The sequence below is a fragment of the Crinia signifera genome, chromosome 1, assembly GCF_055691185.1.
Source record: "Crinia signifera chromosome 1, ASM5569118v1, whole genome shotgun sequence".
NCBI classification, from domain to species: domain Eukaryota; kingdom Metazoa; phylum Chordata; class Amphibia; order Anura; family Myobatrachidae; genus Crinia; species Crinia signifera.
The window spans coordinates 335,990,189-336,009,020 of NC_139217.1; the positions used below are offsets into that span (position 1 = coordinate 335,990,189).

The 18,832-nt window shown below is 40.9% G+C and overlaps 1 protein-coding gene across 2 annotated transcripts in view; it reads right to left on the reverse strand.

Moving 5' to 3' along the window:
* Window positions 1–18,832, reverse strand: part of NF2 (NF2, moesin-ezrin-radixin like (MERLIN) tumor suppressor) — a 100,092-nt gene that overhangs the window by 79,767 nt on the left and 1,493 nt on the right. For both annotated transcript variants that reach the window (XM_083145336.1, XM_083145337.1), the window contains exons 2-10: window positions 17,573–17,915; window positions 10,215–10,340; window positions 10,014–10,136; window positions 9,808–9,891; window positions 5,745–5,813; window positions 5,188–5,270; window positions 5,003–5,078; window positions 3,882–4,016; window positions 1,123–1,197 (exon numbers count right to left, since the gene is read on the reverse strand). In XM_083145336.1, the coding sequence (XP_083001462.1) occupies window positions 1,123–1,197; window positions 3,882–4,016; window positions 5,003–5,078; window positions 5,188–5,270; window positions 5,745–5,813; window positions 9,808–9,891; window positions 10,014–10,136; window positions 10,215–10,340; window positions 17,573–17,686 (885 nt within the window). In that variant the 5' untranslated portion in view covers window positions 17,687–17,915. The remainder of the gene's footprint in view (window positions 1–1,122; window positions 1,198–3,881; window positions 4,017–5,002; window positions 5,079–5,187; window positions 5,271–5,744; window positions 5,814–9,807; window positions 9,892–10,013; window positions 10,137–10,214; window positions 10,341–17,572; window positions 17,916–18,832) is intronic.

Consider the following 18,832-nt stretch of genomic DNA (forward strand, 5'->3'; position numbering starts at 1 on the left):
ACCCCTCGCCGCCCCCTCTAACCCTGCCCATCTCCCTGAAGCGGAGATGGGCAGGAACCTGCATCGCCACCGTCTAGAGACTGTGGCGTGCGTGCGTGATGCATGCGCGTCCCAGTCGCCGGTGCAAGGGGTCTGGCGAGCGCTGGCCAAAGATAAGACATGCTCCATCTGTATAACACAGAAACCCTCACCAATGGATCCCCACCATTATAAACTGGAAAAAGGGAAAGGAAAATAAGATTTCTTTTTTTTTTTTCTCTCCTTTTTCCTCTCCTTGCTCACTTACATGCGATTAAATCAATATATAGACGCCACATATATAGCACTGTATTGTTTAATTATTGATATTGTATTGATGCAAATGGCTCCTCTTGATATTATAATAGAATGATATGGTGATAAATGTCAATATGTACATTTTGCTTTTATTACATGGTATGTATTAATTCAATAAAATAAATAATTTAAAAAACTATATATGTTTATATTACTTATAAACAGAGATTTTACGATAGAACCAGTATCCCCTTTTAATAGTCCTTTAGTCCCCTCTTTTTGCCTTGATTTCTTCTTTGCATATGTCAAAGTGGGATTGAAATACACAATAAGCACCTAGAGCATGTGGTTCCCAAACTTTTTTGCATCGCGGCACACTAGATTATCAGAATATTTGTCAAGGCACCTCTTGGTGCAAAGTTTGCTACAGAGAATTTCAGAAAACAATATTAAATTAAATAAGTTGTGCTTATAGGTCATCCTCAGGTCCAGTTATGTGGTGAGGGACAGAATTCACTTCTGTTTATCCACATATTTAAAAACTGGAAGCCAGAAGCACTGATCTTGCCTATTACATTGACCATAAATAATTTGAATTGGTTCTGGACAACCAAACCGAGGCACCCCTGCATGTGCTCCGAGGCACCCCAGGCGCACAGTTTGGGAACCACTGACCAAGGGATTTCAAGATTTGTGCCGTCTATTTTCCCCCATTCAATTTTCCACCAGTAATTACATATGTGCCAATTCACAAAAAAATATGTTTTGTGAAAATCATAGCAATGGACTTCTTAAATCATTAAGAAATATGTTAGTTACAGATAAAATATTTAACGAGGAACCTACCAGCTTGTTGACTCGGAGCTTGGAGGAATTAAATTTGAAGATGTCAATCTTCTTATCAAGTGGTTTGATGGTAAACTGTGGGGGGGAGGGAAAAGAAGTAAAGTAATATGTAAAAAGGATCATTCTGCTTTCCAAATCCAATCACATGTACAGGAGCTCTCAGAGCTTCAGGTCTTGTATTAACATTAAAATAAATTACTGCAAAGTACAATGTCAATGTTTTGCTGTCATTTGGAATAGTGATATGCAAAATATTTTATTTGTAGCTACAAGGTGGGTCCAGTTTCTAGATGGACCCTGCCCCATCCAAGCTTCTTTTAGGCTGTATGGAAATAATTGGCCCTGCATTCGAAAAAATAGTTCAATGCTCTTTGCAGACAGGTGTTTTTCCCGAACCACTAAAGGAAGCAATAGTCAGACCACTTCTTAAAAAAACTAATTTAGACCCTGACGGCATGACCAACTACAGGCCAGTATCAAATCTTCCTTTTCTAGGAAAGGTTATTGAGAAAGTGGTTGCAACTCAACTAGAGACCCACCTGTCAACTCATGACATTTATGATCCATTCCAGTCAGGATTTAGGAGAAGACATAGCACAGAAACAGCTCTGGTATATGTGCTCAATGATCTTCTAAATGCAAAGGATAGAGGAGACTGTTCAATCCTAATCCTTCTGGACCTCTCTGCAGCATTTGACACCGTTGACCATGGGATTCTAATTGAGCGCCTAAATAATTTCTGTGGTCTGGGTGGCACAGTCCTTAGCTGGTACAAATCATTTCTCGCTGGCAGGTCACAGAGAGTTGCATCGGGAGTATACTCTTCACCACCAGTGCCGTTGTCTTGTGGTGTCCCACAGGGTTCTATACTATCTCCCATACTTTTTACAGTAGACATGCTTCCACTGGTTCACATAATCATATGTCATGGCCTGGTCTACCACTGCTATGCAGATGATACACAACTGTACCTGTCCTTTGCTCCAGGCACTGATAACACAATAACAACCTTAAATGGCTGCCTAGCTGAGCTCCAGGAGTGGATGAGTGCCAGTTGGCTGAGACTGAACCCAGGTAAAACCGAAGTCCTTATGATAAATCACAGGACAAGACGGCAGTATAGCCAACTGACAGGTCTTACGCTGGGGTGCACAGCACTAAAAAGCTCTGATCATGTGTGGAATCCTGGTGTTTTCTTGATAGTGGCCTGACACTTAAACATTGAGTATCAGAAACAATCAAATACTCATTATCTCATCTGAGAAACATAGCCAGAATCAAGCACTTAATTCCCTCAGAAGACCTGCCTAAAGTCATACATGCTTTTATATCATCACGCCTAGACTACGGCAATGCTCTCTACCTGGGTCTCCCATCAAAAGAATTGCACCGCTTGCAGATGGTACAAAATGCCGCCACCACACTATTAACTAACCAGCCCCGCTCCAGCCACATAACTCTAATTCTGTACTCCCTTCACTGGCTACCTGTTAAATGGCAAATCGTTTTCAAGATTGACTTACTCACTTTCAAGGCCCTACATGAACAGGGCCCAAGGTACCTGCAGCAGCTTCTGATTCCTTACTGTCCTACTTGATCACTACGATCCGTTGAAGAAGGACTACTAACAGTACCCAGAATCTCCCTGAATTCATCTGGGGGTCGATTCTGTAGAATCCTTTAAAAATAGACTAAAGATGTACCTATTTACTCAAGCATTTTACGGATATCTACTGTTAAGCTTGTTTTGTATTTTGAGCTGTAAAGACAATTGTAAAGCACTTTGAGTCCTATTGGGAGAAAAGTGCTATATGAATATTATTATGTTATTTGTGTAGTTTCTACCTTTATAATATTAGATGCTCACGTGCTCTCACTGTAGGAAACAGAAATCGCAAACAAGTAACAGAAATCATGCAGTAGTGATCAGTGTTCTCCCTTGGCTTACACTTTCGGGCAGTTCCCCTGGCAAGAGACGCCCTGCTACCCGGCATTTGCGGACTCCCCTGGCACCCGGCACTCTCACCAATTAGAACTTGTTGCAGGTGGATGCGGATTTTGGATGGACCACCCAATGTGATTGACAAGACCGAGCTACGCCGATGTCAGCATCACATGATCTTCCCATCAGGTGCTCTGTCCGGAATCAGTGTCTACCTGCAACAATTTCTAATTGGGGAGAGTGCCGGATGCATAGAAATGCCCAGGGGAAGCATACTAGAGTTGCCAACTTGCATATTCACAGCACTCTGTGCAGGGAATGCTGCACTTACTTAAGAAAGAAATTGCCTGGCTGCCTTGCTGTGCGCCACTCCACCTCCCCCATCACTGGGTAGTAAGTGACTCACTTAGCTCGCCACCTCTAGTCTCATTCATATACCATTAGCTGCAGGAATGAGGAGATGCAGTGACATCATCTGTTTCTTCTGCTGCATGCAGAGGAGTTTCCTGGCAATTGAAAGGTGTAGGGACTGACAAAGTACCCACATCTGGTGCAGGAGGAGAACTGAGCAGGACAAGTAGCCCAATTGTTAGGAAAAACCTACATAAATAATTATACAAACAAAACTGCCCTGCCAACTAGAGGGAGCATTCTATGGCAAGGCAGTAACGGTGTCCTTGACAGACTATTTGTGCACTTTATTATTGCTTCTTGACGCCACCGGGCTGGAAAAAAATTCTGGGGAGATCACGGATTATATAAACATGCAGGACTCCCAGTTGCTACCTGAGATCATAGCAATGAAGGGGTGACTCACCTCTTTGTCACTGTAAGAAATATTTCGGATTTCATTCCAAGGGAAGGAGGTTTTAGGGGTCAGTCTGTTTTCAGGGTCATAAATATGGAGTCCTAGAGCATCTACCCCAAGCAACAATTCAGTGCCTTTCTTGTTCTAAAGATGGAAACAAAAAGAAAATCTAGACTATATAGAGAACAGGAGGAACAAAAAAAATTGGATATTAACTTCCATTAGCGGATTCCGGCAAAGCTATACATTTATATAGGTAAAATCAGGGAACAGGACAGTGAAAGAATAGAAGTGGAGAAAATTAGCAGCGTATTGATTTATAATAGCTTAGCATGGTCAACTGGATGACTCCAACCATTGGCACATATTCAATGGATATAGAGTGTGCATTTCATATTGGCCTGTGGGTCTAACCTGCCCCCATATAATTACATTTACCCCTTCTGAGACGCATGGCGGCCGGCTGCGCAGACATAAATCACTGGGAAAATGGAATAAAGCCAGTCTACCTCACTGCAACCACTGCCAGAAAGGAGGGTGCCCACACAGAGTCTGCACATGGTACCCCCCTCTTCTCTTATACCACCCCTGACTGCAACCTCCTCCCATATAATTCCACTCTGATCCATCAGTAATGCTGTTGCTCAACTCCTTTTTCTTTCCACCCATACAACCTGCCTTGCTTCATTAGCAGGCACTACAGTGGAACTGCTTCACCTGCAGAGTACAATTCATCATGTCTAAACGGGTTCTCTCCACATCCCTGCCAAACTATCACTCTATTGCTCTCAGCGGCTATGAACAGGACTGTTTCACCCATCAACAAGGGTACAAGTTAAGCCAGCACTAGTGTTAAAGCTATAGTGACTTTATATGCAAAGATGTGTAGCTAATGTACATTTGAATGCACTTTCTAAGGCATTTTATGGTTGTTCCAGTATCAAGCATACCCCCCAAAAATGGTTAAATTATTATGGCCGGTTAGTTATAGGCATTTATTATCACCATCATAGGGAAAGTTTAACCTATATGAAGGGTTATTTAGTATATTTCAGGCATTAGAGCAATCCAAGATAAAAGATCCTACTGTATGCCTATCCGTTCCCAGTCACATCCCATCATTTTCTCACCCTTATGAGGAAGTAATTAACTCCATACATCTCTGTATCTTGTGCTATTTTCAGGTATTCCATTTCAGCCTCATCTCTGTTGAAGATAAAAAAAAAAAAATCACAAAAAGACTAGAATCTAATTCCCAGGAGTACTTATCACACAGCGTCCACATGTGAATAGCTATATAAGCAGTGAACTGTACCTGGTGCGGCCGCGATGCTCTGCATACCAAGCAGTGATCCTCTCTTCCCACATCTCCGGAGTCATCTGATACAGGTTTATTACCTGATTAACGCAAGCAATTAGGAAGAGCGTTAACAACGTGAGAAAAAGTCATCAGCCTTGTGATTCTAGTGCACTTTACTTTCCCCTAGTGTATCAATAGCCAATACGCTTTACAGTATACAAGTCCTGTTTATTGGTCTCGCCCTATTTGGAAATGCAATCATTTACATATATCTTGCAGCTTACATGAATGAAAAAAATTGGGCATGGCATGGATTCGATGGCATTTTTTTTTTTTCAATTTTAATTGAACATATAGAATACAATTCAGCTAATGAAACGTAACTGTCACATAATATAAAAGTCTATTCATCAGTTTAAAAGAGACTGTACATTAAACCTGCAGCATACAGTAGATCAACTTACATTTTTTAAAGGCATGAGTATTAAAAATACTGGTTATATAACTCATCCCTGTGTAAAATAATATGTACATTGTAGTCAAAGTTATTTAAAGAGTTGACTCATACTCACCCTTTTTGGAAGTAGCTCCTCCTCAGCCAAGAATCCACGTTTATGTACAGAGGCATCATAATCGCCATACTAAAAGATAGCAAGGCAAGAAAAGTAAAGTAGCTACTAGACTATGATTACAAGCAGCTAGTGGAATGACTGGGCATTGACATATCTGACATAAGAAAAACCTTTGCCACAGTAAGGTAATCTGAGAACCGCTACCACCAAACCTTAAGAAGCCAAATGTAAACGCGTATATAGGTCACAGCACACTTGTTAGCTCTATCAACTTGCTGGATAGTTCCCAATATCATGGCCAGAGATGGGGGGGGGGGGGGGAACAATCATTCTACAGGAATTACCTTTTTAATGTATAGAACAAAAATACAAAAATATAGAAACTTGATAATAAAGAGATGGTACTGAGAAAAGCTGGTGCGATGTATAACTGACGCTTATTTGATAATTTAACAAACTTGTATGAGACATCCTGTTTTTAAAATTACAACGTATTTACATTAAAGACATTAGATTGCTAGGTGTAAACTTTATAACTCTCTGGGGTATTCAATTAGACGCTACTGTGAAAAACTTTTTTCTTTCCCCACAATTTTATTTTTTATTACCTATAACCAATTATCCCTATAGATTGTAAGCTTGCAGCAGGGACCTCCAACCTCTAAAGCCCTGTACACACGCTTAGATTTGCTTTAGATTTGATGTTAGATTCGATTTTCTATTGGATCTGGCATTAGATCATCCCATTCGATTTGGCATTAGATCTGTACTTTTGCATTCGATTCGATTTCGATTTCACAAGGTAGGCACAATGTACTCATTTGATTTACTGGATCGAATTTGAGATTTCCTTGGCTGCACAGTAGATTTTTCTATTCGATTTTGAGAAAACAGGAGCGCGCATCGAATCGCATGCAGATCGAAAGTGTCCTAAAAAACATTCGATATGGATTCGATTTTGCTTCTATAAAGCAAAATCGAATCGAAAACAGGGAAAAATCTAAGCGTGTGTACACAGCTTATGTCTGTCTGTTTTACCTAGTTTGTCCTTTCAGTGTTATCAACATTTGTAAAGCGCAACCTAATCTGCTGCGCTATATAAGAAACTGTAAATAAATAATAATAAAATCCTGCACATTCGCCAATTCCCTTTTTGTGCAAAAATACATAGGTCCTGCTATGTCACAGACCTACAGAATTTATACAAAAATATTGAAACACCTAGGAAAGGACAAATGATCTGTGTAAGATCCTATTTGTAACAAAGTTCCAGTTGTTTATGAGTACTATATAAATAAAGCTAAGTCATAACCCCCGGGCGACAGTCCTCTGTGCTGAGCGATGGGCTTAAGCACGGTCGCTCAGCACACAATGCGGTACACGCACAAGGCACCCGGCAATCCGGTGTGCTGAGCGTTGCTTTGCAAAGTCACACGATCTAGCAGGAAAGCCAGTGCAAGCATTGGCTTTCCCTGTGGGTGATAGCGACAAGTGGGCCACGCCTTGCCATTGCTGCAGGGTACGCACACAGATCGATCAGTGCTCCATTTCTAAGCAATCTACTCATATCACTTAAAAATGAGACTGAAATCGCCCCATGTGTATGCCCCTTTACAAATAAAGCTATCAAAAAGTCAAAACAAACAAAAAAGTCATATTTTATTTTTATTAATTGCTATTCAATAGCAAAGATATAAAGGAAAGTGAGGAAAGACTGACCAAACCTTCATTACAGAGAAAAAAAAAAAAAAAAAAAAAATATAAATTATTCTATTTGTGGCAAAGGTTAAAGTTATGTGAATGCTTAAAGTACTTTGGGGCAGATGGGTACTTATGTAGTATCTGGGCGCCCGATTTTAAAATCGGGTTGGAAAAATCGCATCCGATATCGCATGCGATGCGATTTTCCATAGGATTCAATGTTAACATAGTCCTGTTCATTTCCCCACTATCCAAGTGGACATAGAGTTGATTTTATAAAGCGTGGCGAGCGGCCGCGGATTACTTAAAATGTTTTCCGCGTCCCCTCGCTGCGCTCGCCACGCTATATAAAATCAACTCTATAGGGGTAATGGTTGTTTATACTGCACTTCTCTCTAGTGATATGGTGCGGCGCTGCTTTTACCTCAGGGGTGTCCCGTACCCCCTTTTGGTCATTTATGGAAAGAAAAGAGGATGGTTCAAGCGCTCCCTGTGTGTGGATTGGAAAAGGCAAAGGGTGGGCTAAAGTGCTGCCTTTGTCTATGTTGAAATGAAGAGCCCGTGTGCAGACAGATGCTGAGAGCCCTTGAGGGAATCAGGGTATCAACGGATCCCTTTTAACCATAAACCCAAGTGGGTTTATGTCTCTCTGCAGGTGTGTGCTGTTGTCCCGGGGCTCCTGTGAGCACAGTCCTGCACTTGGTGCTGCAGAAAGTCTTTTCCTTTGGGGGAAAAAAGGGGGGGGGGGAGGGGGTGCTGCGTGTGTGTGAGGGATAAGCAGGGAGCGGCGTCCCGCTGACCTGCTTCTTACCCTATCGATGTCCGGGAGTGGTGCGGAGATGTTCTGGTGCGCACCCACTCTGGTTGCTCCTTGCGTTGCACCTTAGGCTCCCTTGTGGCTGTATTGGTCCGGTTGGCTTGACTGGGTAGCGCTGCAGCCGCAGAGTCTTACTCCCGGAGCGTGTCCTAGGTGCCTGGCTCCTCTGACTCTGTCCGCGGCATCAGTTCCGGGTATCGGGTCTCGCGAGACCAGCGGCGATGCCCCGGGTGACGTCACTGCCATGTCGGTGCGCTCTAACTCCAGCCGGAGGAGACTATGCCGGGGGATGGTGTTGGGGCACCTTTTGTTTGTGGTGTGTCCTGGCGTCCTACGCGTTTCGGCTTATGCAGCCTTTTCCAATCCACACACAGGCTCTTTTCTTTCCATAAAATCAACTCTATGCCCACTTGGATAGTGGGGAAATGAACAGGACCTTGTTAACATTGAATCCTAGGCAAAAATTGAATCGAATGCGATTCGATTTTGTCGAAAATCGCGTCGAATCGCATCTGATTGTATGCCTTAAGGTAAGGCACACAATCACAACATCGGGCGCCCAGATACTACATAAGTACCGGCAGATGTATTAAATCTGGTGAAGTGATAAAGTGGAAGGACCACTGGGAGTTCTCATCAATGGGAATCCAAGTGTACCATCTTCCCCTCCTTTTACCACTTGGATGCCCTTTGATGAGAACCCCCAGTGGTCTCTGCAATACACCTCAATATCGGTGAGACCCACTGGGCAAAAATTGGGGTTCCGAATTCACCATCCCTGCACAGACTTCACAAGCGGAACCAATTGTCAACACTGTGCTTTTAGTGCCGCTATAAAAAAAAAAACGACTCCTGAATTCTAACAAGCATGAAGTTAGCTACATGTTGTTAATAATAATAATAATAATAATAATAATAATAATAATTATAATTAGCTACATGTTGCTCTTATGTGCAGGAAACTCATGGGCATATGCAAGATTTTACTGGAGTGGGTTCCGCTACACACACACACACACATTTTTCTGTACCAAAACACACATAAAGCATGCATACACACTGCAGTCACAAACACACATAGCATACATACAGCATGTACCCATAGACACACATAGCATACATAAACAGCAACACACATACAGTAACATACATACAAATGTACATAGCATACTTTACATACACACAGCATGCACACACAAACACACAGCAAACATAAATACACCATATCCACAAAATCACACACACAAAACATACAACCCTCTCCCCCCACTCACTACCTCAAACATCAGAGGAGTATACCCGTTTAGCTGCTGATGACAAATCCCTGCCTCCCCCAGCCAGCTCTCACATAGCCACATGAAGCACTGACTGACTGTGAGGAATTGCACATTGCCACTGCAGCTAGCTCCCCCTGTTGTCAGCCCAGTGACAGCCTGTCCGGTCTCTAGGAGAGACAGCTGCCGTAAGCTTCTGTTAAAAATCATCCTACTTTTTGGGGAATAGATAACAATGTTCTCCCCAATTAAATATGAAAAGACCACTTACCTTTGCTTGAACAGCATATGAAGCTAAAAGCACAGAGGCCTCTGGAGGGCAGTATATTTTCTCATCCAAAATCTGCTTTTTTACCTGCATAGAAAGTAGCAGAAGAAAAATATAGAATTCAAATCATTAGTAGTGGGGAGAATAAATAATTAAAAATAATTCAAATAAAAAAAACTTGCAGGACAAAATAGGAGGAAGATGAGCACCTGTAAGAAGAAGAGGTGCTGAGTAATCTCTTGTACTAGCTCTTCCTCTACATTCTCAGGGTAAAACTTGGCTAAAAAGTGGAACGTCACTGGTTCTTCTTTTGGGACATCATGATCCAAGACCTTTAGGAAATGAATACAACATATAGTAATGGAAGAAATAGATACACATGCATTGTATGAATGTCATCTTTATATTACCTTTTTATCCATTTTCAACCATGCTATGGTGTCCTTAATAGTGTATTGTAGGCCAAAAAACCAGGTTTCGCGAAGCCCCAAAGTACGACATACCAAGTCAAAAAGATCTTTACCTTTCCATTTTACCTGTGAATAACAAAAACATTTATAAATAAGTGTTTAAGTCAACAAAAGTTGTATAAGAACTGATACTTTATGGATACATTATACTCAAAATATACGGCCATATTCTACAGAGTGCAACCGTTCTGAAATTGGCCCTTAGCACCAAATGTAGATTACAGCAGATGTTTTTTTGAATCTCTTTTATACAGCATACAATTGTAGCATAACACACATGTACTAAAGCCAGACAGATGTGCTTGCTTTCAACTTTGTGGAATCACAGAAGCTACCACTCTACAAAAGCTTAGGCTGTGAATACCATTTAAAATGGGGGGGGGTCATCAAATTCTAAGGAAAATAACACATGCAGGAACAGACCTTGTTAGGTGTATATAGAAATATGGCTCACAGCCGGCAGTCAGGATGCCGGCATTCACTATACCGACAGCGGCATCCTGACTACCATGGGAGTCTGGTGCCAGAATCAGCAATTAGGATGCTGGAATCATGACTGCCCGGATGCCAAAGATAAGAATGCAGAGGAGAACTACTGGCAGGCCAGGGGTGGGGGTGTTTATATTTAGACACTGTGGGTGGGAGTGTAGGATTCGGCACTTAGAAGGGTGCAATTAGGGATATCCCTGTCAGGATGCAGGCATTCTGACTACTGGTCCTCCATATGTATCCCCTCACAGCATTTAAAAATGTGCAATCTAGAATGAAGTTATTTCATTGCTGCTGGGTACTGTATGTTCCAGGATAAAGCAAGGTCCCCATTATTAAAGTCACCTTTTAAACATTACAGTATTGCATATGTGCAGAAGCCCCGGCATCCTTTTCAGCGAGTCGCAGTGACGGGATCGTTAGTGCTGGATAATCCATTCATATAAAAGTATTCATATATTGAAATACAATCCTGGGTGCTAATATCACATTGAATATGCAATTAATGATGAATGGGCTCTTTAACCATTTGAGGGCCAAGTGAATTTGTCAAAATTGGTATGAAAATTGGCAAGCAAACATTTCTGTTCATCATAATGATCTGTAATGGTTAACTTATATAGGAAATATAATCTTTTTTACACAACATTTTTTATTTGAATTTATATAACAAATGTGAGCGATGCCAGCATTTTTAGCCAATATTTTGCACTCAAAGGTTTAATTTTACACTTGAATGTGCATTATAAAATGAAACACTGAAGCTCCAGCAACATATTCGAGATTCAATCTTATGATCATTTATTTGAACATATAAAGACACACATTTGATGTGGTACACATGAAATTAACTCTCAACTCTCGTGGGTTGTTGTTTACTACCAGACAGGATTGCACTGAATAGGAATTTTCTCTGTCATGGTCATTGGGATCTGAAATTTGGCAGATAGCTGAGGGTAGAAAGGGTCTGCTGGGCATTACTGCAGGTTCTGATTGCTTGCCCTTTCCTTGACTCTAGCCACTATAGTATCAGCCCTGATCTTAAATGTGAATATTACTCTTTAATGTGGGGGCTAAATGGTGAAGTTTAATAAATTATACCCTTTCACACCAGCCAAAATTCCCTGGTTGGCCCCAGGAACAACCCGGGTCTAGTTTCTAAACATTAGGAAGGGGAAGATGTGATCTGATGCCAGATTACAGGCACCGTTAGGGATACCCAGATATACCATACTATAATATTGCGAAGATCCTGGCATCACAGGGCATCTGCCTCTCCCCTCCCTCTCTCTAATTACCTCATCGTAAAGGCCATTTCTAATGACAGTCTCTGCATGGCCCTTGGAATTTGATTCCCGGGTTGGTCCCCGCATTTCTGGTTTGAAATGTATTAATGATATGTGGGAGGAATTGGCTACATTTTAAACAGTTATTAAAACGTGGGTGTTACTGATTTTGGGCCAGTACTTCAAATGCTTGGCAGTCAGGAAAAATACACAAGTACTGCCATTGGCAGTATTCTGTAGCCTTCTGCAATCCTTTTCATTTTGGAAAGCACTTAATTAACGATTTCAGGTTCTTGATTATTTCTAAGTTCTCAATTACACCAGTTCTAAAATTTTATAATAAATGTCATACAAATACAGAGATGCTCCATTTACACGGATTAATTATGGGAACCAGCTGTTTCCTCTATTTGAGCACAATATGGACGATATTGTGGACACAGGCTCTATAAATCAGCACTCAATCGCTACTTTTGATTATGAATTTAGATTTAAAGAAAGATCTAAGAAACTAAGTATCCGCTTTAATCCCCTTGGAGTGCTAAAAATAAAAAACCTATTTCATGCAGGCGCACTATCACGTTAATTTGTAAGCCATATGTTTATGCTCAGATCATCTGTTTATTTTGAGGTTTCAAATTTATTAATTAAGTTAATTGCCAACTGAAGATTCTAATCTGTGTAAACTGAACATTCTCACTCTCTCCCCAGCAGATGGAGCTTTGAGAAATGTATTTAAATGGGGGGAGTAGGGGAACGGTTATATCCTGCATGGCATACTCATTACCATTGTGGTTTTCCATACCTTGGTCATTGCATCAGTTTTGTGAGTGCAGTACAATTTGTTTGTAATTTTTGTCTATTTTAAATTAAAAATATTCTTTGGGGCTTTTGAGAGACAAAACATACAATTTTCTCTAAGTGAATACCTCACAATCAATTTGAGCAATATACTTCAGTATTCAATAAAGGAGGAAGTTTAGCGAAGTTAACAACCATGCAGTTCTGGATTATGGGTATGTGCACTACTCATAATAGTGGTATCCAATTTAAAAAGTAGGCAAGATAAAAAAAAAGCTGAAGGTCCCATGGTGCATGAATTAAAAGAAACAAAAAAAAAAAAATACAGCATCTCTGGTAGCCTATACATCATCTTTACTTTACTGGAGAGGGTACTGCTGGGAGATGTAATTCTCCCAGCTGCTGCCTCCAGGGGAAATACAACTGCACCTAGGGGGTGCTAATACTCACACCTCAAATAACAAATCCCAACTATGTTGCCCATAGCAACCAGAATATATTTCTTTTTTTTCAAGTAGAATCTGATTGGTTGCTATGGGTGACATCCCATATTCAACAGAACTCCAATCTTAGTAAATTTTACCCATTATGGGCCTTATTTTAGTACACTCTTTCTGACAAAATCCTTCTTAGATGGACAAAACCATTTGCACTGCAGGGGGGGCAGATGTAACATGTGCAGAGAGAGAGTTAGATTTGGGTGAGTTATTTTGTTTCTGTGAAGGGAAAATACTGGCTGCTTTATTTTTACACTGCAATATATATATCTCACTTTGAAGTAAAACCCCACCCAAATCTAACTCTCTCTGCACAAGTTACATCTGCCCCACCTGCAGTGCACATGGTTTTGCCCATCTAAGAAGGATTTTGTCAGAAAGAGTGAACTAGAATAAGGCCCTATGTCTCATCCCCCAAGTGAAAACGGAAGTCAACTGGCCTAGACAGGAAAAAGATGCAGAAGAAATAAACACTATGAATAAAAGTGGCACAAACACAAACAAACCTAATAAAAGGGGAATACAAAAATCAATCAAATTATATAAAGGGGATGGTACACAATCAGATGCACATAATCTTAAAGCTGTGTACACACGCTTAGATTTTTCCCTGTTTTCGATTCGATTTTGCTTATAGAAGCAAAATTGAATCCACATCTAATGGTTTTTAGGACACTTTCGATGTGCATTCGATTCGATGCGCGCTCCCGTTTTCTCAAAATAGAATAGAAAAATCTACTGTTCAGCCAAGGAAATCTTGAATTCGATCCAGTAAATCGAATAAGTACATTGTGCCTACATTGTGAAATCAAACTCGAATGCAAAAGTACAGATCTAATGCCAAATCGAATGGGATGATCTAAAGCCAGATCTAATAGAAAATCTAATCTAAAATCAAATCTAAAGCAAATCTAAGCGTGTGTACAGGGCTATAAAGCTATATAAAAAGGAGATTGGAAATGTAAAGTATTCTGTATCTGTTTTATGAAGCTCATACACATTGCACAAATGCATACACCCAACAAGAGAGACTGGATAATAAATGCCAAACCGTGCTACTTACAGAAATGTTATGCAACTTCAAACTGCGTTCTGGGAGCAGTGCATGAAAAAGTGAGAAAACCATCCTGGACCCCCAAAAAAAAGTGGCAGCAGATAACAGGACCTAGTCCTGGCTCTTAGTGGCTATAAGGAAAACACTGTAGGTTTTTCAAATATGTCAAAGGGATGATTTTTAGACTTTTTAGTAATGTTTGAAAAATTATAGCAAGCATTTTGTGGTACAGAAAAATATCAGCACACTCATTTTTCAGAGGTTTTATACTAATTTGTAAAAAGTTGAAACAAAACAAGCATTTTTGGGGAAAAAGTGCATGAAAACAGAAATAGTTTTAATGGTAAAATTCTGCTATTTAAACCACTCCAAGTACATAATTAATAATTGGAGGAAAGAGGGCGGGGGCACCATTGTCACTCAATATGGATTTGTACATAATCCCAATGGTTTACGTACAAATCTAATTGATAAGAGTCTGCACATGTGCAATACCCATATACAGAGCAGGATATGCAATAATGATCACTAGCCCCTGCATGTGGGAGTTGGATTCGTGACTCTCATTGTCTATTACAAAACAGGGATGTGTCCCCCGCATTTGTGGACTTGACTGTTTCTGATTATCGTTTCAGTAAGCTGTGGCCATCGCAACTGATGGTGATCCATTGCTGCAACATCGCACACACCTCATGCTGCATTTCATTCGTAAGATACTGCAAAGCCTCTTTCCTGCCGGCATGCAATAAAGTACCAATTAGAATCAGGCCCAGTGCCTTAACATTTTTACCAAAGAATATGTTCCTAAACTTTCCACCTTCAAAGGGAGTGTGCACAAATGTAAATTTAATTTGCAGTGTGAGTACACTGTAGAAGTGGTGCAGAGGACACAACTTGCACCTAATTGGGAAAGTGCGCTATATAAATTAACCTTACTTACTAATGAAATTGCCCCCTTGTGTACTGTATATTCTTGGGTGCATTTCATGTTTCCACATATCCTCTGGTTGGGACATTCTGGGTCACCCATAGGGTCACCCATATTGCACCAAAAAGTCTAAAAGCATTCATGTTCCCAATGGCTGGTGAGTCAAAGCTCAAGGTTTTATTCAACATCAAAACGGTGTCCAGGATGTTTTTTATATTGTGGTTTACCTTTAAAGCAGTGGGTTTTGCAAGTCTCTGGTAAAATGAACAACATGCAGGGCTTTAAACCTATTATACAGTAAGTGCCTATTTAAATTTTAAGGTGAAAGCCACTCCATCAAAAAAATACCCCTATGTGTGTTCTCTTAACACAACTTGAGACTGTAACACAACATTTGAATCCCAACTATTCAATTGCGGCAGATTTCGCCACTATTGTTGGGAAAAAGCAGCAAAAACACGAGCAATTTCACCCCGAAAGTGTCAAAAACACATGAATCAGTGGCCAATACACCGATCCACGTGTTTATCATCCCCCAAAAAACTAATTATACAAGAAAACAAACAAATCGGCACTAATGGACCACAAATAAACCTTTTAACTTTTTTTTTTCATAGCAACATTATCCATATAAATGCAATGGCGAAGGTATGAGACCCATGACAATCTAAATGTTGGAGCCTGGAAGAGTCAGGAGGAAAAGACATTGGGATACACAGCAAGCTTCTCATTGGACTAAGTCGCTGACTGCAAACAAAGTGATACACCTTAAAATACACACACAAAAATTAAGTTCAGAAGGCCCATCAGCAAAACTCCACCAATATAAGCCACTTTTTCTTATATTAGGTTGTTGTCACTTTCTGCATATTTGAACCATACTGTACATCTGCTTCCTTTTCACTAATGTTATACTATCGTTAGGGCAACACTATTAAGGTCGACATACATTGGGACGTCAGACCTTAGGTCGAAACGGACAGAAGGTAGACATGCCTAAGGTCGACGGGGTCAAAAGGACGACATTGGGCAGGTTGACAGTCAAAATGTCGACATGGGTTTTTCATGGAGTTTTTTTAGCCAACATGTGCCAACAGGCGGTATTCCATGCCCTACCATCCACTAGGGAGAGAGACTATAATAGTGTGCCAAGCGTTGTGAGGCACAGCGAGCCATGCGAGGGGACGTGGTGCACAGATATGGTGTCCATGTCGACCTAATGCTTGTGTCGAAATCAGACATTTCAACCGTTTGTCTGTGTCGACCTTCAGTGGTCAACCCAATGACCCATAACCATTACTAATAGTGCTTAGCAGCATCCAGCATATTTAATGGATGAAATCTATTTCCACAACTCTTGAAGATCATTCAATTAATACCTCTTTTACAACAAAATCCCAGATCCGACCCGGTATTTGGAACACTGTTTCATTCCGGGATTTGCACCGTTTATACAGCGGTGCCGACCTGGAATAATCCCGGGTTGTGCACACGGGTGACATCATCTCCAAGCACTGGGCCAACCCTTGCCGTGCTGGGGGCAAGCCCAGCATCAAGGTAAGCTGCTGGGCTGCCCCCAGCCTCGGTGCACCCCCTGGCCCCATCCACGAGGTGAATGGATGCCGCATACAGGCATCCATTCACCTCCTCCCTGTCTCCGCTATCTGCACAGTACAGCAGACCGCAGCCGAGGCTGTGTGTGCCCCCCACCCAACCTCCATACTGATCACAGGTCCATGCAGTTGGGAGGTTGGGCTCCCCCATTGCAGTAAATGGGATCTGGGTCGGATGACCCGGCATACCCATTTACACTGCCCCCCAGTTTATCAGCAACCCCTTTTACACCGATGCTGACCCTGGTTTTTGCCTCGGTGTAAAAGGGGTATTGGTGTCTTTGAATCATACTTCTGACCCCATTTCTCAGCCCCACCTGAGCAGCAGAAATCTCAGGATTGGAATACTCTTGCCATTAGTCCTCTTGGATGTCACTCCTCTGCTTCCTTTATTCACAGTTAATGGTAAGCTAAATTACAGCCTCTGTCTTCTCCCTCAACAAGCTTTTTATCATAGATCATTATCTTTCTTAATAATGTAATAAAACAAAGAGCTTTAGGATTTGTTCCATATTATTAAATTCTATAGCAGTATGAAGCATATGAAAATTAAATCTACACCAAAAACAAGCATAAGACACTGTTAAAACCACAACAATTAAAAATAAACCAAGAGCAGTTCACTCTTACCTCACAGTTAAACTCCATCTCTGCATCCATTGTAATGATCCTGACAGTGAATGTTTTGGGCTGCTTTCGTTTCAAAGAGGTAAAACTCATTCTTGATGCTATTGCCCCAGCCATCTTAAATTAAGTCTGGAAGATCTTAATCCAATAGAACAAGCTGAGAAGTGCTTTTTTCTTTCTGTTATCGGATATAAAAACAAGCCCCCTCACCCATGCTTTTTTATACTGAAGTATCTATACTAAAGAGAAAAAAAAAAGCACACACTTGGGTCCATCACTGGCAATCCTCTTTGTAAAACATGCCATTTGCTTGTGAGCTTTCAGTTCTGGGGGGGAGGCAGTGCAGCTGTGAATAAAGAAAACACAGTAGATCATTGGCCTATATAGCAGCTTATATCCAAGCCTCCTGACAAAAATATTTGAACAACCATAAACACCTTCCTCGTAGTTATGAATGTGCCACCTTTTTTATGCGGGATGGCATGCGACACCGGGTGCTGCACTGGGCACCACTTGATGCGATGTCCCATCGCATCTGATCGCATAAGTTTATGGGCAGCATAAAGCCCTGTACACATTCATCTTTTTTTTCTGATTTTCTATTCGATTTTGCTTATAGAAGCAAAATCCAATCCTAAACGACATCGAATGGTTTTTGTGTCACTTTCGATCTACATTCGATGCGCCCTCCCGTTTTCACAAAACCGAACAGAAAAATGTACTGTGCAGCCAAGGAAATATCAAATTCGATCTAGTAAATTGAATGTGCACAATGTACCATTAATGTATATCTAATTCGATGTCTAATGCAAAAGTACAGATCTAATGACAAATCGAATGGAAAGCTCTAATGCCAGATCTAATAGAAAACCGAATCTTAAACCCTGTACACACGCTTAGATTTGATGTTAGATTCGATTTTCTATTAGATCTGGCATTAGATCATCCCATTCGATTTGGCATTAGATCTGTACTTTTGCATTCGATTCGATTTCACAATGTAGGCACAATGTACTCATTCGATTTACTTGATCGAATTCGAGATTTCCTTGGCTGCACAGTAGATATTTCGGTACTTGTGAGTTATCTGGACGCCCGATTTTTTGATTGTATGCCTTAAGTTAAGGCATACAATCAGATACGATGCGATGCGATATCGCATCGCATCGCATGCGACCATCGGATGCGATGACCCGATTTTTCCATAGGAATCAATGTTAAAATGATTCCTATGGAAAAAGGGGTCCATTTCATACCCCTACT